Source organism: Leptosomus discolor, chromosome 17, assembly GCF_034619465.1.
Source record: "Leptosomus discolor isolate bLepDis1 chromosome 17, bLepDis1.hap2, whole genome shotgun sequence".
In the NCBI taxonomy this organism is placed as follows: Eukaryota; Metazoa; Chordata; class Aves; order Leptosomiformes; family Leptosomidae; genus Leptosomus; species Leptosomus discolor.
Genome location: NC_141407.1, coordinates 9,720,229 through 9,744,309, shown reverse-complemented (window position 1 = coordinate 9,744,309; position 24,081 = coordinate 9,720,229). Strand labels below are relative to the sequence as shown.

Sequence of the window (24,081 nt, the reverse complement as noted above, 5' to 3'; positions counted from 1 at the left end):
ACATGTTACAGCAGAATATGACACGGTCAGTGGCCTTGAGGACTGAGCTTTGTGCAATTAAAAACAAACAACCCATGAGAATTTTTAGATGCTTATGGCTATGCACAAGTGAGGCACAATTCATTTCTACAGATTTGCAGCAGTATATCTTCTTGAAGTCCAGAATTAAATTTGATTTACAAAATCAAATGTGGCAACAGAATTGAGTCTAGGCAATTCAAGCAATTTATTTCTTTCACCACTTCAGGTTTGGGGGGTCTGTACATTTCCAACTTGATTCTTCACAACTAGATGTCTATATTTAGCCCATATCTGGGGCTAAACTATAACAGTTGCTCTATCACCCAACAACCCTTACCAGCCAGGAAGGGGAATTGGGAAAAGGAGAGGAGACCCATGGATTGAAACGAAAACAGATTTAATGAAATAGCACTAATGCCAACAAAGGCATACAAAGTTATACTCAGCCAAATGAATCTGCAGTGGCCATAATCAACAGGAGAGCAGTCCTCAAAAGCAGAAGAAGACAACAGAGAAGAAGCAAGAGGAACCCTACAGGAGCTCCCTTCTCAGCAAACCTTCCCCCTTGATAATGACCATGACACTATGGGATGGGCTACACCCGTAGCTAACCCAGGGCAGCTGCCCTGGCTGACTCAAAACTGCTAACGGCCTGCCCAGCATGGCTGGGTGTGATTCTGTCCCAGCCAAACCGGGACACTAGAGTTCAGTATCACAGATTTTCACTTTGGGAGTCTTGTCGTCATTTTCCACTTTCTGTTCCCTGTCAAGGGTCTGCCTGTTTTTATTTGTTTTGTATCTATATGCTTCACAGGCTTTCAGTCTCATGCTGTGAAGGCTCTAGGAGTCCTGAAAATTAGACAAGCTTTTCCTGCACTTTCTTCCTCCCTTTCTAATCGTGAACTAACTTTCCCAAGTTAGAGAGCTGAAGAATAGATCCTGGGAATCTGGCTTAGCCTTGATGAGGGATGTGGTCAATAACCATGAGGCTATTCCTTTTATTTCTTCCTTTAACAGCTTGTTATGCAATTACATTTTTCAGTAAGTTGCATGTTTTTTTCAGTCTAATGATCCTTTTGATGGGGTGACTGTTCAGAGACTTATAAGCATCTGAAAACTAGAGGAAAGAATGGAAAATATTTTGAAACTTCAGCTACGATGTGATGCAAGTACGATCTCTGATTAAGAGTGTTAAAAAGGCATCCTTTCACAGCAAGAGAACATAAGTGTTGTACAGTGTGATTAAAAGGTGATTATGATACACTTAAATTTTTCCATGTAACAGATTTCTGTTGATGCTACTCAAGCTATGGAGTCATGTGGACTTCGATGCACTGAGATACAAAATACTTAGCTGTGTCCAACACCTCTTTTGACGAACTAGTTGCCTTGCAAAGCAGGTAGCTGTTTAGCTCAAATTTATCATTTTCACATCTTGTTCTAAAATTTTTTGCCTGGTTTTCACAGATGCATTCATGAGGTTGGCACAACCTGTAGAACAGACAAAGAAATGGGAGTCTTAGACCTCAGCCCAGGGAACTGACTGAGTGGCTTCTAATGAAATAGTCAGGTCTCACCGCAGGATCTCTGCTTGTGGAAGTCCATGACAACTTTTGTTACTGCTTTGGTAGATAATGATACCTAAAGCATAGTCACTTACAGTAATTCCCTGTACTTGTAGACTAGCCCAGAATTAGCAAAACACTCTCAAATCTCACTCCTCTTGGGAAGTATATTTAACCATTCAGTTCTTTATGTGCAGTCTGGAAGAGCATTGAGTTAAGTTGCTCTCCGAGTTAGGGGCAGAGCCAGGAAAAGTCTTACCTTGACATTTCTGGGCTTCTTGTCTGACTAATTGTAGCCATGCTGGTGGGATAATGTCAGGCACAGGGGTTGAGTGTGGATGTTTCTTTCTGGTATCTGATAGATTAAGAGCTCACTCTTCTTCAGAGCACGTTCTGTAATGTAGGACAAACTTTTGCGTGGAGCTTATAGAGCTCTCTATTGGAGTTTGTACTTCTTTCTACAAATAGATACTCCAGCTTTTTGTTTTACTCAGTTTTACTCAGTTGTGGTGTTTATATTATACCAGATTGAGGGGGGGAGGAAGGGAATTTTTCTGTGTATTAATTGTCTGAGTGATTTTCTACAGCTGCTTTGAAGGATATGTCTGTTACTTACATTGTAACTTGGATTCTATAGACGTATGGCAGAGAACACAATTCTTCAGAAAGCAAAAGAGTTTGACTGATGGAAAACAGAAGAGAGCAATCCAGGAGAAATCCTGCCAGAGGAGGAGCATGAACCTGAAATTTATGGTTGAAACCAGACTTCTGCCTTAGGCTTAAGTACCATACTCAGCCAGTTCTACCATTGACTCCAGTGTGGCTCTGCACAGATGCAAGGAACTGCTTTTTGGACCTGACTAAGTCTGGGGCTTAAGTGTCTAGCATCCGTACCGATTTGGAAATACACTGATTGGCCTGAAGTCCTTAAGCGGTGGGACAATTATGGGGTTTTTAAAAAATCAGAAATGTAGTGAGTCTGTGAATTGAGGCTATTCTGGTTTTTACATAGTGAGTTTGTAAAATCAATCAGGAATTGAAGAAGGCATGAGAGATTCTGGTTTAGACTGTTCAGTCCCTTATTAATTGTATTGTGGATGGCAACAGAGGAAACGTGTATAGCAGACAAGTCTTTTTTTCTATTTAATCTACTGTCTGTTGTTCTGACTTTCCACTTCCAAGCAGCTCAGCACTTGCAGCAGCACAAGCCTGAACTGCCAAGAAGGATTTGACTCATCTGTTTTTCTGTTTATTTCAGAAGCCAACAGACTTACTGACTGGCAATCATGTCGGTCAAACTCACATTTGTCTCTCCTGGTGATGGGGGTGGTATCAGCAGGAGTTGTTCCTTCACTGGATTCAGCACTGTGCAAAGCAGAAAATTAGCGTAAGTAACACAAAAAGAAAAGGACCTGATCATTTGGGCAACAGACATTAGGTACTATGAATGTATTTTTTAACCTAAGGCATCTATGAGTAGAAGTTGTTCCTTAATTTTATCTTAAAACTATTGGGTGTTGTCATGGTTCACTGATAAATAGCTATACTTCACACCATACTATCTTACTACTATACACGCTGCAGTTCAGAGATGGCTAAGTTGCAGAGATTGTGTATCAGACCGTTAGTAGTGTCCTTTTCTTCTAGAAGAATGAAGGGCTGCAACCCTTCTTGCTAGCAGCCCAGTACTGATGTTTTCTGACTAAAACCTTCTGAATAGTTGTGGCAATTAAAAATCTCATAGACCTTTAAAAAGATGGGGATGTTAGTGGCGAATCCTGGCAAAATATGTAACTGAACCCAACTCAGATTCTCTTGGAGTTATGTGAGCAGAGCAGCATTACACGAGAAGAAGGGCTGCTTTCTGGCAATGCCATATGAAAGGAAGGGAGGACTACAAACAGGCCAAGAAGGCCACTGCAGATTTGCTGCTATCAGTAACAGGTCTGTAGTATAGCCAAGGTTGCAGTCCAGTCTTTCAGTCTGCAGTCGAGCTCCATAATTACTAAATCATCCTGCACTGTTTTTCCCTTTTTGTTTATCAGAAATTGTTGTGTAGCACTGCTTGATGTAGATAACTGTGCAGCTTTTACACTAGAAGTGTTTTTCTGAATTTAGTGATTCCTGTATAGCCTGTTGAATGCTTTTAGAAGATCTGATATGTAAATGGAAAATCAGTATAATTGCTGACTGCCAATGCATGATAGAATAATAACAAGGTGAATCATTTAGTAGTATCATATAGAAGTATTGGAAAGTGTTCCTCTAAACGTATTGTACTCAAAAAGATCCTATTGTGTATCAGTAAAATACCTGACTCATGTCTTAGAAGATCTTTTCAAAGAACCAAATAACTGAATTAGCCTTTTAGTTAAACACAGCAAGGTAAAATATGAGCAAAAGTGAAATTCCAGCACGATTGTGATGTAATCAAGAAGTCTGCATATTTGAATAAATTAATTTGTTGTGGAAGCTGAAAAACAATATTACACTTAGCAAAGATAGGGCATCTAAAATCACACCAATCACTAAGATCTTGAGAAAAACACTGTCAATAAATTATATGAACAGACCTGAGCTCAAGTACAGAGGGGGAGTTCTAGCAGGTAAAGGATCTACCAGGAAAAGTGTTGGAACAGCTGTTTCTCCAACAAAGGCACAGTCCAGCGGGGTAAGAACGCTCCAAACAGAAGAGTTAATATATCCCTTAAGATTATTCTGTTACTTTTAGCTGCAAAGTTTTTCTGACTAAATGCCTGTATGCACTTTTTATGATGTTGCTTTTCATTATTTAAGTGTTTAGACAGACAGTTTTGTTCAGGAATCACTGCAATAAGGAAAATTTGTGTACTAGATACTCAGTCACAGCCCAGTGAACACAGGAGAGCCTTCCCCAGCATAGTGAAGAAATTTTTTTAATCACCCTTTCCTAGCTTATCTCTCCCTCAGGCACTGTTGGAAAACACAGCAGGAGATTGCAGGGGCCCTATGCAAAGTCTGTCCAAAGGATGACACACAAATCAGGTCCACATGGAGATTCTTAAGCAGATGCTAAATATACTTTTGCATTTCTTTAGCAACTTCCTTTAGAGGCTCTCCGTCAGGCAGATTATTTGATTTTTCCTCACAATGGTCTCCACAGGAAGTAGATATTATTGCTGTTATCTATAAAGTGGGAAATCTGATACTTAAATTATTAAGTTCACAAGGGAAAGCAGCAACATGGCATCTAGCTTTTAGCTACTGTCCCTAAGGGCCCTTGTCAGCCACTTAACTTTCCTGTGAAATGTATGAAAATGAGATTCTTAATATCAGTGCACTGAGTATGTATGGACTATGTCTGTCAGTAGGAGATACTGAGGGAAACAGTGAGTTTTAAATCCCAGCCTATCCATATGCAGTGTTTAGATGCTATACTTAAACTGAAGGGAAATTATTTCCTGAGTTTAGGATTTGCAGTTCGAAACTCTGAAGGCAAATATCAAAGTCCTTTCCTTTCAAAAAATAAACAAAATCCACAAGTAATTTGGGCTTCTTCATTTCAAAAGATAGAATTATCTTATATCTTCCATATGGTATCTTGTTAATTAGAGTACTCATCTAAAGCATGGAACTGAATGCTATTTCCTTCTTTGCATGAAAGAATTTTAAGTGGTGATTCTTCTAGGAGACTCTTTCAACTGCTGTTATTGGCTAGACTGTCCCTTCAGTGTTACTGCTGTTGAAACCCTCTCACTTTGCATGGAATGCTCAAAGATTCATTATCTTACGAAAGAAAACAATATTAGTGTAAGTTTCTAATTTAATAGTTATGTTCCTTGTTATAGGTAACCTGAACTCCAAAAGGTTTGGTTAATTAGTACTTTATATTAAGCCATCATGAAAAACTAAGATAATCATTGGGGTGAAGTAATTAAATAACCAGTAATGTTTAGCAACACCTAATTTTATCAGATTTTTTTCAGATTGTAAGTTAAAAAATGCAGTTCAGTGGAAATTTAGCACCAGGATAAAGTAGTTACTCAAAGGTTTCTATAATAGGACTGGGGAGAGCTCTCAGGTGTGCTGGGCCTAGGCTTTAATCATCAAGCTCAATAATCTCCTTAGGCCTTTAGTCACATGCCTAGAATTTAAACCAGCCATTGGCTAAGTATTAAGCCTGTCGAAGTTCGTCATTTCTCCAGGTGAGCTGAATTTGGGATAGAGACTGTAGAGAAGGTAGAAAGCTTCTCTGAGAGCAACCAGTTGGCTTGGCTTGGTGGAATAGGAAACTTTGTTAGGTAATGGTATTTTAGAGGCTTGACTTACAGGGATTATTAACAAAACTATGTAAAAATAAGTAAGACTTGGAGGAGTGTCTTGATGAAGGTAAGCCAGGCAGGAATCTGACAACGTGAAAGAACCATTTGCAGAGAGCTCATTTTCTGGTTTAAATGTTGTAGATATTTGTGACTAATGGCTTGGGGTGTTCTAACTCTAGGTTAGCACAAAAAATTCTGTGTGTGGGACTTCTGCTAGAAACAATATTTAATTTTGGTTTTGTAGTTGGTTTTAAAAGTGATGTGTTAGACACTGAAAAAACACCTTGATAATTATATCTTGTATGCAATCTGGGCTTGGTAACTTGATTTTCTAAAATGGAGTGGGGCTCTAAGCCATCATTTAAATGGATAGTGAATGCAGGCAAAGACATGGCTATTTCTAAAGGCTTTTTATGTTAGCTTTATCAGTTAGACCTTGGGCAGATCAAAAGTTTGTTGCCTCGTTTTCCTGAATTGCAGGTGAGAGTCAGAATGGGAATATCATTGTCCTGCAGCGTGGCTTACTTGACTAGCTGTGTAGTTGACCCAACAACTGGTGTGAACGTGCGCACAGAAGCAGGGCTGTGGCTAGCTGCCATGGATGTCTGTTAAGACAATTGCTAGCAGTATGAACACTAACTTGGTTTTGACTTGTTATAAAAATGAGCTTTTGTTTTCCTTCCTCAGTGCGCCCCCCACCTTCCCAGAGAAATGGGGACCTGCACAGTTTTTCTTCATTTAGACCAGGATAAAAGAGAACCTCTAGGCTTCTCAGAGTCTGCATCAAGCTTGGAGAAGGAGATCTTTCAAATTGAAATTATTATTGTTGAAGTTACATAAAGCCTTGCAGCTTTTTGCACTAGGTATTTAGGGCTGGGCCTTAACTTTCTAGTGTTATCTGTAAAAGTATTCTCAGTGTGTCCAAGAGCTTTGTTCCTTTGAGTAAAGGTATATGGGATTGGACATGTAACTTGTAGCCTGGAAGCTCTCTGTGTTAGACATTTCTCTTCTCTCAGGTGATGGGTTTTGCATCTTTCCCGTATTTCTTTTCTCTTTCTACAGGAAGTCTCTCAGCAGAAGTTCAGTGAGATCAAGAATGTCACTGAAATCCTCCAAGGCTTATAACTCCCTGCAGAAGGGGGCAGTCCTCTGGGATCCAAAGCCACCGCAGGTGAAGAAAATTTTTGAAGCTTTGAAGAAAGGACTGAAGTAAGGACTTTTAAAATATTGTAATTTGCCTTACCTAGTCACATTGCTTAAGTCTGCCTATTGCTGTTCTCTGTCTCCATCTGGAATCTCTAAACATACGTAGTGACTTTCGCAGACACTGGCTTGGGACCTTGTAGAACAAGTTTCATTCACTCCCAGACAGTCTGCTTGCAAACAAAGTGCTCTGATGTTTTCATTTGTTCCTAGTTTGTTAGGCTTCTCTAAAAATCAGTGGCAGGTAGAACTCTGTGGGGAGGTTCTCCATCTCTTGGGGAGCAACTGAGCTCCCTTGAGGAAGGGAGGCTTTCAGAGCATGCAGGGTGGCAGGCAGGAGATCTGCAGATCAAGGAGAGACTTGGATAGGGATGGGACAGCCAGACCTGGGGGGTGATTGGCAGAAAGTTTCTGGAGAGGGAGCTGTGTGGAGTTTGCTTTGTTTCAAAAAGCTGATTTAAAACCAAGTCTGAAAGCGAGGGTGTGCCCTGCAAGGACACAGTGGGGAGGCTGGTTCGTAAACCATTTCTATTCTCCCTATGCTAATTAGAGAACACTTAGAGTTAGATATTGTAGTGGGGGGGTGGCGTTTGGTTTTGGTGTGTTGTCTGCCCCCCCCCCCCCCCCCCCCCCCCCCTTTTAATAGAATTAAGCCCTGGAGTTCAAAAGTACTCTCTCATCTCCGAGTGGCTTGTTGTAAGGGAAAGGACTAAGCAAATCCACCTGAAAACTTCAGCTGACTTGAGGTGGTGAAACAGAGCTGTAGTACAACTCCATTATCTTATGGTCATGTAAATAACGTCATCTTGCTTGAAATGTAGCACTATTTCAGAGTCTTTATTATGGTTGACTTCACAGTCGATGTTGCATCAGTACAGACTTGAGTGAAAAGACTGATTTTGTCCATTGTCTCCATCTGGCAGATGTGGGGTGTATGCAGCAGACATAATAAAGATCAAAGGATGGGCTGGCAATCTGAATTTAGGATATTCTGACTCTGGGGCAGCTGTCAGTTACCTCATAGAAACACTGACAATATTCAGTGCTGAAATAGCAAATAAACCATGGATGAGCTTGTTCTCTTGGTATTATAGACCAGAAGGGAAGTGGTAGCAAGTGCTGTTTGCCTCCATCAGTGATTGAAACTGATGAACCTTTAACTGAGTCCTCAAATCTTATTATATAAAAATACACATCTTAAATCGTTACAGTTGATGTTGGTGGGTCTAGTCCAATATCATAGGAACTTTACACCCTGAAGCTACTGTCGGAAGATAAAAAATACCTTTCCTTGGATTTGTAAACCCCATAGCTCTTTCTGCTGGCATCCTACCAACAGTTCTTTCATGTATGTTGCTGTTGTACTCAACATTTTGCTACTGTATTAATTCTGATAACAGTTTGTTTTCTTAAGCAGAGAACATAAAACACACTGTAATAATACATTGTAAACTCCGATGCGTCACATTTTTATTCCGATAAAAGACTATAAAATCTTAGCCCTAAAAATATCAGTCAATGTCTTATTAGTGGATTTAGATTTAAAACAAATAATGAAATCAAATGTTTTTGCAGAGTTTAGAATTTATCAGAGCTTTGGGAGGAGAAACTGTAAAGTGGATCAGAATTTGTTCCCAGTTCTGCAGCGAGTGCTGTATGATCAGACTCCTGCCAAAACTGAGTAGCTAACTAATTGACTAAAGGAACCTACAGAAAACAACTGTATCAAATAGCAATGCAAAGTCCAAATTTTAAGTAGATGCAGACTAAGTCCGCTTGGTGCTGGAGTGACTTGAATTTTTAGTCACTCCAGAACATGTTTTACGTGCCTGTTTCTTTATAGCTATAGATAATAGCTCTTTATTCTGTTAACCATCTGGGTACTATTCCAATAACTTCACATTCTGTTAACTATCTGTGTACCAGTCTATCAAGCTGGCAATTGTAACATACTTAAATCTAAAAGTGATGGAGCCCTTCTAAAAAGAAAGTGAACTCTTTTGTGCCACCAGCCTTGGCTACTTCTGCACTGAGCTGTTAATAGCCGAGTGTAAAGAGCAGCCAGCTGAGTGCTGGAGCCACTGGATGTCTTGGGGGAACTGGTGTTGAAAAAGTAAGAAAATGAAATGCAGCAAAGCAAATGTGAAGAAGTACAGCTGTCTAAAATGAGGTTATTTTGACTGCTCAGAGAGTGTGTCTTATAATGTAGTATTTACCAGGTCACTCTTGTTCCCTTTTAAGCGTAAGAGGAAAAAGTTACCTAAGTCTGCTCTGTATTAAAAGCAATGTTGGAAGAAGATGGTCTCAGCAGGAGTAGTTTAAGGCCCTGTGAGAACTCCTAAGGGACAACCTTTGCATGCAGGCAACTCTATAGAAGCCAACTGGCACCAAGTGCTTCACACCTTACAAAATAGTTCCCATTCTGGAACAAGTAATGGTTACATTAAGAAATTGTCTACCATACTAAAAGGTGGTATTCAGCTCTGTTAGCTAAAATGCTGAATGACACGTGCCCTACCTTACATGTGGAGTACTTCTATGAGCTTCGTTTTGTAGCGCCAGTGTTTCATGTTGCAATTGTATGACTTTGTAAGATGGAGTTGGTTGATGAATTTTACTCCTCAGTAAAAAGAGCTCATTTGCTCAACAAATGAACTGATCTTCTGCCTTAATGCAAAGGTTCCAGAAGGCCAAACAGGAATAAAGAAATCTGAAAAGATGTGAGCTGGGTTATGTGTGTGTTAGAGCTTACTGGTCTCCTACATCTCTCCTTTCCTCTTGCATTTAGTAGTACTTCCAATTCTACTGTCTGGTTTTGTTTTGCCTCACGTTCCTAGAATAAAGCCTATCTTTCACTTGAATGATCTATTTTAGATGAAGGGAAACAAGAAATAGTGAATGCCTGATTGCAGTGTGTGCATGTGTACATGTATATACCTTATGCAGGAGTAGTGGCTTTCTTGAATTGCACTGTAATATTCCACATCTTGGAGGATTAAAAAGGATTCAGGAGGATTCCTAATGTACGGCATCTTTAAATATTAGGTAACAGTAACCAGCATCTGCTGGCACTCATTTTATACAAATGCTCTTCTAGGAGTGACTCTTGTCTACACAAACTACCTTTTTTCATTTGTTGACCTATGTCTCCCTTTATAGCCACTCATATCTCTAGAGAGTAAAACAACAGAAGGCTTCTAGAGAAGGAATTTGCTTTGTAACATTCTGCTGAAAAATTCTTTGGGGTGGTGTTACAATGAATGTACCAGAAGAATGTAACACTGGGTTTTCTTCCTCTCTAGTGAGTACTTGGAAGCACAGCAGGCTGAATTGGATTATCTCTCTGGTCGACACAAAGATACCAAAAGGAATTCCAGATTGGTAAGATGCTTTTAATGTTAAATGACTTTAAAAATAAAGTCACAGAAGTAGATGCCGTCTCACATCTGGGACTTCCAGGGGTTTTCCAGTTAAAGCACTGAGGTGAGATCCAGCAAGGCATCACAGTCAGAAATTTGTCAAACAAGTTAGCTCTAGATGTCAGAATTAAACTTGGGATTTCACGTTTTCAGCATCCAGCAGTGTTCTTCAGATCGTGTTCCTTTTCTTACTGGGATAGTATCTCCTTGTGTCTGTTTAGTGATCAGTGTTGGTCCCTGACTCTGTATGGAGAGAAATGGTGATAAAGATTGTGTTTGATTTTCCATAGTTGATGAATGTGTCCTAGCAACTCGGGTTCTGTCAAGTTCACAGCTCCCTAGAAGTACCTTCAACAACAGTGCTAATGAAAAGACAACTTGCAGATCCAACTTTGCCTTTCATTTGGGAGATAATAGCTAGGTTATTTAAAAAAAAAAAAAATTTAGAAACTTGCATATACTGTGACCAGTGTTCAAGTCCTTGTTATAGCTGATGGTGAGACTATCTCATTTCAAGGACCTGTGAAAACCAACCAACCATGAACAGAAAATGAAACTACTTCTAAAGATGTTGGACTGTCTCCTTGTAGTAAACGATGCATCTTAATTTAGTGTAACTTAAGATATGCCTAGTGAGTCTTGCAGTACATATGAAAGTGTCGTTAATATGTACAAATATACATGCTTATCTATTCAGCCTGTACTATTTCTCTTTCAGGCTTTCTACTATGACCTGGATAAGGTAAGACTATTGAGAATAAGATGCAATGTTGCAAATAAAGAAAAATTGATGATGTGTCTACTGTATTACTTAAAGGCACATTTAGGAAATAATTTCTCAAGTCCCCCTCTCTCTCTCCTCTCTTCAAAAGCAAATCCGCTCTGTGGAGAGATACATCAGAAAACTGGAGTTTCACATAAGCAAGGTAAGGCGTTTTATATCTTGCACGTGTAAGGCTTACACTGCTGTACAGGCAAACGACATAGAAAATACTTTTATTATAATTCATCTGAAGGGGAATAATGCTGGGTACTTTCTGAAAGCTGTAACCGCTCTTTTTACAGAAGGAGAGGATTTTTATTTATTTATTTTCTTGAATGGCTCTATTCAGGCTGAATGTTTGGTGCAACCCAACCTGAGTTTGCCTGTGAAACCAGTTTGTGTACTCTGCCAGTTTATTCAGAAAATGCTGCTGTGGGAACACTTACATGTTCTCCCCCACTTCCCACAAGGCAGTTCTGTGGAGTCCATGGCTCTGTCTGCCATCTGCTTCCAAAGTAATCAAGTCTCTCCTCTGACATAGCTAAAGGTGTAGGTGATTTAAGCTGTATTGAGGGAATCAGTTTCCTGCTCCCCAAGTAATTTTTCCCTAAACAAAGTGTTACTCTGCTCCTTGTCTTCTAGTCTGATAATAGCAGAATGAATTGTTTCTCAATATCCCATACTTTGTTGCAGGAATGTCTACAAACTGCTGCACTCTAATCAGCCTGTAAAATACAGGAGTTGCAGCATTCTGCAATACTATGATAATGGGATTTATTTGGGATTTTTTTTTGCTAGGAAAGACTGCTGATGTTCCTTTCCAAAACTTTTTAAAACTATGCTGGGGTAATTCTTCCTCTCTGCCCTGAATCTTAAAGGTAGAAGAACTCTATGAAGCTTACTGTATCCAGTGCAGACTACGAGATGGGGCCACTAATATGAAACATGCCTTTTCCTTGTCTCCTTCCACCAAAGCCTCCAGAGAGAGCCTAGTGGAGCTTTACAAGAACTTCCAAGAGTGCACAGAGGTAGGAAATACTGCACAGATGTAAGGAAGACCTTACTATTCCTTAGCAAAAAAAAAAAAAAAAAAGTACTTGCTGCTAGCTTTTTTTTAACAGTGCAGGTTAAAAACTTAACATGTGAATGAAATACAGGTATGTAATGTGAACTGAAGCTTGTGGGATAAATACTTCACAGGCAAAGCTCTTGAATTCTCTGCACCTACTCAGCTTGTCTTCATCCAGTCATGAAGACAAGTGAAAAATCCTTTGAATTTTTGCTTTAATACTGGGGTCCATTATGAATTCCACTGGAAGCAATGAGATGAGAATTGAATAATGAATAATGCTATGCTATTGTTACAAAATGGGCAGTGGAAGGTAACTGACAATGAGCTGCTCAAGCAGTAGCACTCTTCTGTGGAGCGGCAAAAAAAGCCTAAGTCCTTTAGAGATAAGAAAATGGCATGTATGGGAAGGTAGCTACTCTGCACTGCTTTTCAGTCTAGTGACTGTTGAGTCTTTCTTCTAGGACATGTGCTTTATAGAAGGGGCGTTGGAGGTCCATTTGGGAGAGTTTCACTTGAAGATGAAAGGTATGTTCCTTTGTTGTTCAAGACTCAGCAATTGATTTTGAGATTCCTGTGTAGCAATCTGATCCATTGAGAGTCCGTTTATTCAGTGTGAGTTGCTTCCACTGACTTTCTGGATCAAACCCTAAACAGAATTTTGGCAAGCTTCTGTTTGCTTCAGCACAGTAAAACAGATCTGCAATGGTATTTTTATATTTGACTACAAAAGCTGACAAGCTTTCTTTCCTCAGCTTAATTAAAGTTTGTCCTTTTACTTAAGAGTGTTTTGGGCTAGCACAGAGTTGAGCACAAGGGGGTGTTAGTGAGATAGTCACTTTATTTATTACAAGCTTGGCGGGACATTGTAAAACTCTACAAGTATTAGGAGTTTTCCTTCTCTTTTCAGGGTTGGTGGGCTTTGCACGTCTCTGCCCAGGGGACCAGTATGAGGTGCAGTATACAGCAATTCATTTTGTCCTTTATTTTACTGGTATGAGTTTGCATTAGAGGAAGAGGAGAGCAAGGGTGCAACATGTAGAAGGGGAGCAGGAAACGGACTATGATAAAACGATGATGTGCACTATTCTGATGAGAACAGTGCTTTGGCATATTCACTAGTTACTCTGCCCTGTGAGACTGAAGAGGGAGAGATGTGATTCAAGTGTTATGGGAGGGTTTAAAAGATGGTGGTGATTGTCTATCAAAACCAACCTGTCAGGTCTTTGCCTTCAAAGTTGCCCTGGAATCAAGCAACAGTTGCTGTGCCTGTTCCTTGCCAGATTGCCCTTGGCGTGATTTAAATGCCTGTTAGTATCTTACTGGGTTGCTCTCCTACTTCTAGTAGTTCCAAATGAATTCCAGTGTGCCTTGTATTCCAGTACTGCTACGCTTGCTGTGCAAGGTAGTTTTTCAGTTCTCCTAGAGTGGGTGGGGAATGTCATTTGGCACTGAGTTAAGGGGTTAAAACCTGCAACCTGAATTCCTTCCTCCAATCTTCTAGCTTTATCCAAGTTCCTAAATTTGTGATCAAAGGAATGGCTTTGCCTCCATGGTACTGGAACAGCACGAGGCCTGTGGACTGAAGGGGACGTTCTGGGATATGTTGACCCAACATCCTTTTTTCTTCGTGGTTTCTAGGTGTTTGTGCGACTGGGGCGCCAAAAATGGAGGTTGAAAGGAAAGATTGAGACTGATGACAGCCAAACATGGGATGAGGAAGAAAAGATTTTTATACCAAATCTTCATGAGAAGTTTGAAATCAAGGTGTGCTGCTATATAATGGTTGGATTGGAATCAGTGGGCTAACAGGTCTTCTGCTATACTTGTTGTCTGTTAGGCTACCAAACATTTGTAAAAAATTTCTAAGTTTTCTTTTCCTAGCTATATAAAAATGGAAGTTAATCAATGATCTGCTTACTGAACAGGCATCTACTTCTCTTTTTCCTTTGCTCCTGGCACTCGTAACTGCATTAATGCGTTTGCTTTCCCATATTCTGGAGTCTGATATATGTGGTGGTTGTTTTTGTTTTTTTTTTAAAAAAAAGTCCTAGATCAGTATCTGGGATTTTCTAGGTGAAGTCTACATATGGAGGCAAAAAGATGTGTATGTATATATTGTTTATATCACCCATGTGGAATATTAGGTACTTGGAGTTTTGTTCTCTATTCAAAAAGAGAAATATGTATATGGAAAACGTATCATTGCACATGTGTATGTTTTGAGTGTGTAGTTCAGATGTCCCTTTATCTGGGTGCACTGCAGATTCTCTTGTCATATTTTACTCCAGAGATTCTCTATATCTGCGAAGAACCAATAACATTTATGTGCTGGTATAAACTGTCTGTAATTCATACCTTTACTTAGAGTTCTGACATTTTTATTTTTGAAGTGCCTCAGAAGAGGTCATATCTTTAACAGTAAGGGACTCGTGCTAGTGGCCTGTGATACGTAGCTGACACATTGTGGGTACCCTTGCGGGGAGCTTGTAGTTTTCATAGACCCTTGTGCAGCTGCCCCTGGCATTGGTTCTGGTGCTTACCTAGCAGGTGGAGTTAATCCTTAAACAGCATTTCCACTGTAGTCTGGCATCTTCTGTGGGCTGGACTCTGCAGCATGACTCCTGTCAACCTAAAAGGAGCTGAGATTGAAGGCTGTGCTGGATCCTATTCTACTAGGAAACAGTGCCAGTGCAGGGTTTCAAGTTTTGGCAGCTGCGTTAAAACCGCTATTGCAAAGTTCCCCTCCTATCTGGCAGCAAGAACTGGGTTACATAGGAGAGACTTTGGCATCTTGCCAGCACAGCCTTGGGAAATGTGCTTATAATGCATTTTTTTGCTGCCACTGCACAATGAAGATCAGGTGAGAGGCTAATTCAGATCCCTGTTTTCCCATAATAGTTGTAAAAACTTCTATTACTTTGTATGACAATGATAGCTTTACTCTTTTTGTCAGCTTATGAAAGTCTACTGACTAATGTTCTCCACACCCTCCTGCTCTTTCCACTTTGTACTTAATAATCTTTGCCCAGTACAAATACATAGCAGGTTTAAACAAAAAAAAATAAAAATTAAGAAGTGCCAAAGGGTGTTCCAAGAGGAGCCTGGCAACATAACTTTTGCTGGCTCTTAAAGGAGATGGAGGCATATAACTAATTCCTGAAGTAGACTTTAGGCACTTGTGCTAAAATTCTGTGTGGAGTCTGATGCTTTATGTGCTTCTAGAACAATTTGATCTTCAGTTGGGAGTATGTTTTTATAGTAAGAGTTTGATTAGAATTTTTTTTAAAGTAGCTGAAGAAGCAAAGTGCCAGCTTGGGAAAAAACATAGGCCTGTAACTGTATCGATAACACACTTGGAGCCACCTGCAGAGCCAGAGGAAAGAAATGACACAAGTTCTGATTTTGGTCCACATCTGAGCTCAGGACAGTTAGAAAGGTCATGGTGGATGCAGACAGTTGTGCTTCCAGAGCCTTTAGGCAAATGAGAGCTGAAATAGTCTAGTGTAGGTAGGCTAATGTACTTCTCTGTGGTACATATTTTTATGACAGTGTTGTTCGAATATGTAGACAAGCTAGACTGTACTATACATGAGAGCTACTTGTGTGTATACCAGAGCTAGAATTCCCAAATTTCAGACTAGTTTTTCTTAAAATTGTAGTCTACCAAATTCTGTTGTCAGAAGTGCTGTACAGCTCTGTCTCCCCAACTCATAGAACTCCTTTCCTCTTTGCTAGCCATCTGTGACATATTTCTTGCGGGGATATTGGCTCACAACAGTTTAGGAGCCCAGAATTGAGCGTCAAAGTTTTAAGTTTGCTGTGGGCCTTAGAGCAGATCTGAGCCTGGGGTGTTCTGCTTTCCATGCACGTGACTCAGGATTGTCTGGTAAGATGAGAATGGATACTTTTGTCTGTCGCTGCAGGTGACAGAGCTGCGAGGACTGGCCACTATTTTAGTTGGTGTCGTGACATGTGACAGCATAAACTTCTTTACAACCAAGCCTCAGGCAATCATTGTGGATATAACTGAACTGGGCACCATCAAGCTGCAGCTGGAGGTCCTGTGGAAGTAAGTACAGCTTCAAATTGAAAAAAAAGCTGGAGCTAAACATTCAAAATCAATTAAAGGCTCCAAAGTATGTCACTTCGTAGCATTCAACATCATAGTCCTCTTTTTATTTGCAGGGCAGGTGCAGGATAAATAGCGGCCGTATTCCTCCTCACAGCAACCCCAGCCACAGAGCCTGATCTCTGACTCTGGGACTAGTCCTCAGGAAGGGGAGGGGAAAAGGGACAGAAACTATTTCTATGACCCTTCAGTTCTTTGTCTTGGCGTTACCAGAGCCATGAATGCCACGTGAACTGACTAGCAGGCTTTTACTTAGCTTACTGCTCTTCAGAATGAATGTTCAAGTCTAGCACAATGTACATACATCTATAAAACATGAACAGTAATCTTGAAGATGATGAAATTAAACTGAAAATAGCAGGTTCTGGGCACAATGAAAAAAAATAGTTGAAATTTTATGACAATCACTATTGCCAGGCCACAATTTGTTAAAAATTAAGCTTTCCCAAAGACTTAGCACCTTCACGTGTGCACTGTGATTACAGTTCTTGATGCAAGGCCTGTTTGTGCACTGCAGGGAAGCTTTGTTACAGATACACTTTTGAAATAGCTGAGTATTTTCATGGTGCCTGTGACTTGTTAAATTGTTTTATAATTTAAATCTGTAAATTTTATTTTTGTAGTGCATTACTGATGTTATTAAAAGCAAATTCTCAGTGGATGCTGCACTGGAACTTCTTCCTCACTCTAGACACACCACCGTAGATTTTTGAGTTAGTACTGTTATTTCTGCTTTGTGAGACTGTCGGTCCATACAGAGAGTCTTGTCTGCAACAAATTAAAACTTTGTGACCTGTTTCCATTTACTGTTGTCCAGGGGTTAAATCTAGCAGTCTTAGTGAAGTACCCAATTAAACAATGGGCACTCTTCGCTTGTACTTTTGTGTATGGCTTACTGCAGTCCTCTGTTCTTCCCAACCCACCATGGCAAAGAGGCATTTGAACACACCTCCGTGATAAGGACCTTCTTGAAAGGCCACTTTGTGATGACTTGTGGATCTAGACTCTCTCCAGGAAAAGCAGAAACTGAACAATCCTTAGGTTAGGAAGGGCAGGGAGCTACGCCTTGCAGGCCAGACTCACCTGTGACTCAGTCTTATACAACTCTTCTCTAGTCATGCTGGTTTCTTGTTTTCTTTAAAGTTACCCCAAAATAAAAGCGCTTGTATGTGTTGAATGTGTGGTCTGCCAAATGTGCACAAAACCCAAACAGATCTTTTGGTGATAGAAAAGTTTCCCTGCTCTTAGGCTAAAGTAACCAAATGTATTTTACAACCAGACTTGATTTTTCAGGTCTTAATACCCTGTTTCTACTCTTAATTACCTTTGGAAGCATCGTTTGACTTAAACCTTATCACAGTCTTTTAAGCCACCAACAGGAGAAATGCCACAAAGGTTTTCTGTTACAATTTCTGTCCAAGTGTTGATAAACAGTTTTCAGGTGCATTTCTGGTGTTGGGGAAGGAAAAGCTTTATTGATCAACGTACTGTTTTCTGAATGTCTTTTGTATATGCTGTGGTTCTTGAAACTTACTGTTGACTTGTACGTGCAGTTGGGCTGAAAAATGAGTCTTGGCAACAGCATCTGAAAATTATTTTCGAACGTGCCCATTGCTCTAAGTCAATGAGAAATAAACTCACACAGCAGAGTTTTGCCCCCACCTGTTGTTGATGACACTTTTTCCTCCTGAGATCTACCAGTGGGCATCAGTACATGTTTTGTTTTGGTGAGGTGCCGCAGCTGCTCTGAGACTTTTGAAGCCTCTGTTTCTTATTTGAGAAGCTGATCCACTGATTAATTGGATAACTACGCCTCATTCCAGAAGCTTGCTGTGATCTTGCATTATATGCCCTATGAAACTTCCTCTTGCACATGCCCAGTTATGTCTGTATTCCCATTTGGATCTGAAAGCAGGCACATTCATGGTAGAGTTAATGGAAACTGTGTGTGGTGAGGATGGTGCAAGTTGCATTATATATTTTACTTTTTGTAAAAGTGGCTCTTAAAATGACAGCCCTTTTAAATAAAGGGCAATTAAAATATTCTGTTGTTTTGACATTCACAGGTCTTAGTATTGGGGAAGGAAGGAGAGAAGAGGGGCGTGGGAGGATACACGGGCTCTCACAGATCCCCAGCAAACTCTGCTGGCTTGATTTGCCATCTCTCACCCTGCAACAAACACATGCTGCCAAAACTTGTTTGGTTTAATCTGGATATAAAATGATCAAAAGCTTTCCACACTGTGTCAGAGTAAAAGGACCGCAGACAGAACCCTCTGCTTGCAGAGATGCTTTTCTTGTAAGGGAAGTCCCTTTTTCCCTGACTTCAAGCCTATCATCTTAAGAAGCTTCGCTTGTGCAGTGAAGGAGACATACTTTCTTTGTTGAACTGGGTATAAAAATCTGGTTTTGCCCTAATACGGGAAGTGCTGTACCAAGAGGTGGCAAGTTTGTAGTGGAGTCTGGAAGAAATAGCTTCTGCTTTCTTCTTGTTAACCCACACAAATGGCATCTACCAGATAGAATCAGTTCATTAACTTTTGCTGGATCTACTTGCTTGCCTTTCCTCGATGTCAGTAACTTGCATAAATAATTATGCACATAACTTTTTTTCCCTCAAAAGGACTATATGAGGAAAACCCCTTCCTATTCTGGGATATTGCTTTGTTTCTCAGATAACAGCCTAAATCTCCAAAGTGGATACTTTGTGACTAAACTTTCTAGAAAAATACAGTTCAAGTTATGTTGACACTTGGTTGTTGCAGTAGCTTGCAGCTCAGAGTGCAGCTTTCGATTCGCAAGTTGAGCACTTCTATGGCATTTGGGACAGCCATCACCCACCTTTTAGAGTTGGCAGCAGCTGAGCTGGGAACAGTTAGTGGTGACGCATTTTCTTTTGGAGTTACTCCCCTCTTGGAATTTTTCAGTGTATGAGAAGACTCCAGCTGTGTGTCTCTGCTGTGTTTAAGTTTTATGAAATGCGCTGGTATCCTACCAAGTGGATTCTCCAGAGGACTTCTGCACAGAACTGGCAGCCTCCTCCTCTTTGACAGCCTGCTTGCTGAAGCTGTTTACGGAAAAGAAAATTTGTGTGGTGATAACTGAGGGTGGTTCTATTTTCAAAGATAGAGCACTCAAAATAACAGCTGCTTTTTTCTTTGATTTAAGAATAACTAAACAAATCCAGCTGATTTGCCCAAACTTCCCTGAGAGGCAAGCTTTCAATCTCGACCTGCTTTGTGAGAAATCCAAATGTAGATCACTCATCCACTTCTAAATGTATATTTTCTTTAAATAGGCCACTAGTCTTCTGGGCTCTAATGAAAGTTCCTTCAGCTCCTTCATAGATTATGGCATGAGGAGCGTGAATGAGCTTGGGCCTGTTGCAGAACAGCTTTGTTGGCCAGTTTGGCAGAAGACTTTGGGGTTTTTGCCAACCTAAACAGCAGCCTGAATTCTGTCTCTCACATGAAGGACAAAGAGAAAGCCTGTGTTCTTTTTTCATAACCTCAGTTAGCAGCCCGTACTGGGATCTAAGGGTACCATCCAGCCAGAACCACTCTTGTGATTTCTGCCTGCTTTGAGCATGTGCTAGCCAGGCTTGCAAGGGTTTGTGGAGTAGGAGGAAAAAATGTTAAGGGAGACTAAAAAAGGAAAGTCTGGGTTTTTTTGGGTACATACCTACTGACAGATGAAAACTACATAAATAGGTAGTTACTCCTGTAGGTATCTTTAGGCAGTGGTCCATCAATGCACCTCTGTGCTTTCAGTGGAAGTGATGTTTTATAGCTTAGTTTTGTGATAAGCTGTACTAACCTTGAAACTGGTGCTTATTCTGCTTTAATGGGTTGGAGAAGCCTAGAAACAACCACACTGTTGAAATTGCATGGGTATTTTCACCGGTTTTCAATAGGGAGAAGAAACAAATCTCGTGATTACTAGTGAGTCCAGTCCAGTTGACTAGAATTGGTTTTTTATATTAATATGGGTCTGGATTGACAGGCTTAGTAGTGGGATTCACACAGCGCCCTCCACCAAGAGCCCTTTTGGCCCAGTGGTCTGTAATACATGGAGCGACTGGGCAGGAGGGGAGTGATTAGGGCACAGCCTTGGCAGTGGGAGAAAGGAATGGAGATCCTCAGGGTTGGAGACTTGAATTGGGTTCAGCTCTTATGTGTTCTGCCTGATTACTGTGTTCCTCTGAGAACATAAACCAGGAAGCGTCCTCCCTACACACCCGACAGAAGAATGCAGCAGGGTGAGGGAAATGGTAGAAATCTCAAGTATTTCACCCCTCCACAGGTTTGGTGGTTATGACAAAATAATGTCTCGCTGGGAATCTGTGCGAGTCCGAGATACCTCTGAGTGTGTGTGGATGCAAAGCTGCTGGGGGGCTCAATCTAAGAAATGTGAGCTCTGATGAACTGTGAACCCCTTCAAGGTCAGGCTGGGCATGTGCGCTTGTGGAACTTGAATGCTGAAGTCCTGCAGTGGTGCTAAGGAAAGCTAAAGGAGAGTTAAGTGCTGCGTTCACGTGTTGGCCTTAATGGTGGCATTGTAGTGTTGTGCATTTAATGCTGATGTTGTAATTAATCATAACCAAAGGGCAACATGTTTGGCAATATGGAAATAGAATGGGGACAACAAAGATGATCAGACATGTGGGGCCACTCTCATTTTTTTAATAGAATTTTTTAGGCTTGAAAAGGTGTTGATGGATAATACTGTACAGGCATATAGGTGTTTGCTGTGGGGAATGTGGAAAGGAAATGATTAGGCACTGTTTCCCTCAGTACAGCCACAGAGATCCCCTCACATCAACGTGCTTGTTCCACAATTTGAAGTCAAGTAATGAAACTTCTGCATGCTTTTGACCTACACAGAGATTTTTGTGTCAGTGATTTCGGAAAGTGACCAGACGAACTAAGGCAAAGTGTGTGACAATTAAAGGCAACAGTCTGCTTGTAAAGTCTGGTGCTTGACAGATCTAAGCTATGGATTGCCTCAAATTTGAGTATATGTCTGGGGAAAACCTCCTATATTTGACTTATTTCCTATGTTTTTCCCCTGAATATCCCCTGCTGGCTTCTGTTAATGTCAAGATGCCGGGAGGGATAGATTTGTAGATCTGTTGCAGTATGATGTTTTGTTTGCTGTACGAATGTGGAACAAGATGATGGATCATGCCCAGAGAGCTTACAACTAAGAGATAATAGATGCTTTAGAGCAGACCTTATTCTTTCCTTCACCCTTCGCTTTGCTTTCTCAACTTGTTCCCTTGCAGTAACAGGGAGCACATGCTTGTTTGGGGGGAGGCTGAATCGCTGTATTTTGCTAGAGGGTTTTAGTTATTGTCAAAAGGGCAAAACAGATTTCACTTGTTATTCCTGTCCCTTTCCTTTGAAGTGTTATTTTGCATTACTGCATTGCTATATTAAATGCTAAAAATGAAAAATCTGAGGAATGGATCCCTGTGACTCTTCTTAAGAAATGCCACGGATGGGAGTACTTTGCTTCCATCAGTGAACATAGCAGGCTTTGGCTGAAAGGCTCTTACTGTCAGAAACCCGATTTATTTTCTGCATAGTGAGGCAATGCAGATGGTTGTTAATGTGACTCCATGGAACTGGCCTGTTTGATGAACCCCAGCTGGGTGATACTGGTTAATTTAGCCAATTAACCTGTATTAGGCGAGCTCACAGAGCGTTACCTCCATGCTGAGGAAGACAGTGGTGTGTTGCACTGCAGGATGCTGTTGAGAATTGTCCCTGTGCAACGCAAGAAGCTAGAGAGGATTTGAGCTCTGCTTTTAAACTTTTGCTAGAGAGCAGAAGTTCGTTTCCCTGTAATTGATTAGTCCTCATTATTGTTGGATCTTTTCAGACTTCTAGTGGTTCTATATTGTACAGCTAAGTGCAGCTGACTTTATCCTAATGTTTGGTCATTATATTCAGATCTGTGAGATTACAGATTTGTTACAAACAATTCAATTTTTTTTTTTTTTTTAAATGCCAGTACTTAAGTGGAAAACCAAACTTTATTTTGGTGCCACGAGGCATATCAGTAGGGAACAAAAGTAATGTGTAGAAAAAATGAACTTGCTTTACTTAATTATATTTTCCCTCTCCTGGTTAGTTGAGTTGCATTTTGGGAGACAGTTCATCCAAGTTTCCTGAGACTACTTTGCAAAGGAGTTGGAAAATTAATGGCTGTGATGTAGTAGGTAACTGGGAAGCCTTTAGAGCAGGACTTGTCAAACTCCTGCAGACCATAGCCAGTATCCTCTGGGGCTATACTGGCCTCATCCATGACTGTATGAACCACAAAACTTGCCATGTGCCACTGCACAAGCTTCCTCTGCCAGCCAAAGGAGTTGTTTGAAGGGTAATCAAGGCTTTTTAGTGGCTTTTCCAGGTGCTGTGTGCTCTGTAGGAGGGAAATTAATGACAGTTTTCCTTTATTACATGTGTTACATTTCCTTCCTATCTGGTATGGTGTATGTCTCGCTGTCTGTCTGATGGCTGTCAGCAAGCAGCCTGTACTGTACGTTCCGTCTGTGTAGGACACTGCAGAAGGATGGAGAACAGGCTTCTGGCCTGTTGGACTCTTCTTCCAAAGGCTGTGGCACACATTTGTGGCTAAAGGGTGTTGAGAATTCTGTGCAAGATACGCAGCATTTTTGCCTACCTCTTTCTCTGCTGGTGTGATCCAAGATACTGGTCAGAGAGGCAGTCTCACTTTCCTTTTATTCCCTGTGGTGTTTACTAAATGTCAAGTTCAAGTCCTAACAGCTGTTCTCGCTGCTAAACATTTCTGTCCTTTCTGGTCTTGCTGACACTTAGGCCTTTGTGTCTTCTGCTGCAGCCCCTTTGACACAGAGAACCTGTTTTTGTCACCTGGAACCACTGCCAAGTTTTCTGTGGGTAGCAGGAAGAGCTCATTATACAACTGGACCCCACCAAATACTCCCAGCTTCAGAGAGAAATACTACTTGGTGAGTATGCTGAGGAAAGCAAAATGCAAAGTGTAGACCTATGGCCTGATTTTTGAATTAGATTGGGCTATTGAAGAAGACACTCAGAAATGTGAAAACGTAGCACTCTGGGGCCTTTGCAGTTTATTTTGGGGTTTTGTTATTATTTAAAAAAAAAAACAACAAACTATTCTTTTGAGTTGCATTTTAGATTTTGTAAAAGGAACAAACCCAGCCCTGACAAATACTCCCCTTGGCAGCCAGAATGATAGGGGTGTGGGCGTCTGCTCTAAAAGTCTGTGGTGGGAATCAAACTAGGAACCAGTCTCTCTCAGTAGCTGTGGAGCAGAATGGTGTCTTAGAAGTGCTATGTGAAACAAGCCTTCCTCCTCTGAGTGTAGCCCAGGGGAGTGGAAAACCTGTCCTGTCTCATTTGTTCTAGAGGGTTTTGTTTTAATGGTTGTTTTATGTGATCCTGTTAATTCTGCCATGCATCTCAAATACTAATAGCATCATATGTATGTTACCCTAACATCAAGTCTAGGTTAGGTTTGGTGTTGCCTCACCAAGGCAGCAGAATATGCAGTCATCTTCAGAAAGGTTTATTATTTGTACAGGGTATGTTGGACTTTCCA

General features: G+C 40.7%; 1 protein-coding gene across 3 annotated transcripts in view; it reads left to right on the top strand.

Annotated features, from left to right (window-relative positions):
• The window catches only part of RIPOR3 (RIPOR family member 3), a 53,628-nt gene that overhangs the window by 19,170 nt on the left and 10,377 nt on the right, over positions 1-24,081 (top strand). For all 3 annotated transcript variants that reach the window (XM_086474989.1, XM_086474987.1, XM_086474988.1), the window contains exons 2-12: positions 2,845-2,973; positions 6,950-7,096; positions 10,393-10,471; positions 11,228-11,251; positions 11,382-11,435; positions 12,151-12,300; positions 12,806-12,869; positions 13,252-13,295; positions 13,983-14,108; positions 16,268-16,413; positions 23,338-23,467. In XM_086474989.1, the coding sequence (XP_086331115.1) occupies positions 2,873-2,973; positions 6,950-7,096; positions 10,393-10,471; positions 11,228-11,251; positions 11,382-11,435; positions 12,151-12,300; positions 12,806-12,869; positions 13,252-13,295; positions 13,983-14,108; positions 16,268-16,413; positions 23,338-23,467 (1,065 nt within the window). In that variant the 5' untranslated portion in view covers positions 2,845-2,872. The remainder of the gene's footprint in view (positions 1-2,844; positions 2,974-6,949; positions 7,097-10,392; positions 10,472-11,227; positions 11,252-11,381; positions 11,436-12,150; positions 12,301-12,805; positions 12,870-13,251; positions 13,296-13,982; positions 14,109-16,267; positions 16,414-23,337; positions 23,468-24,081) is intronic.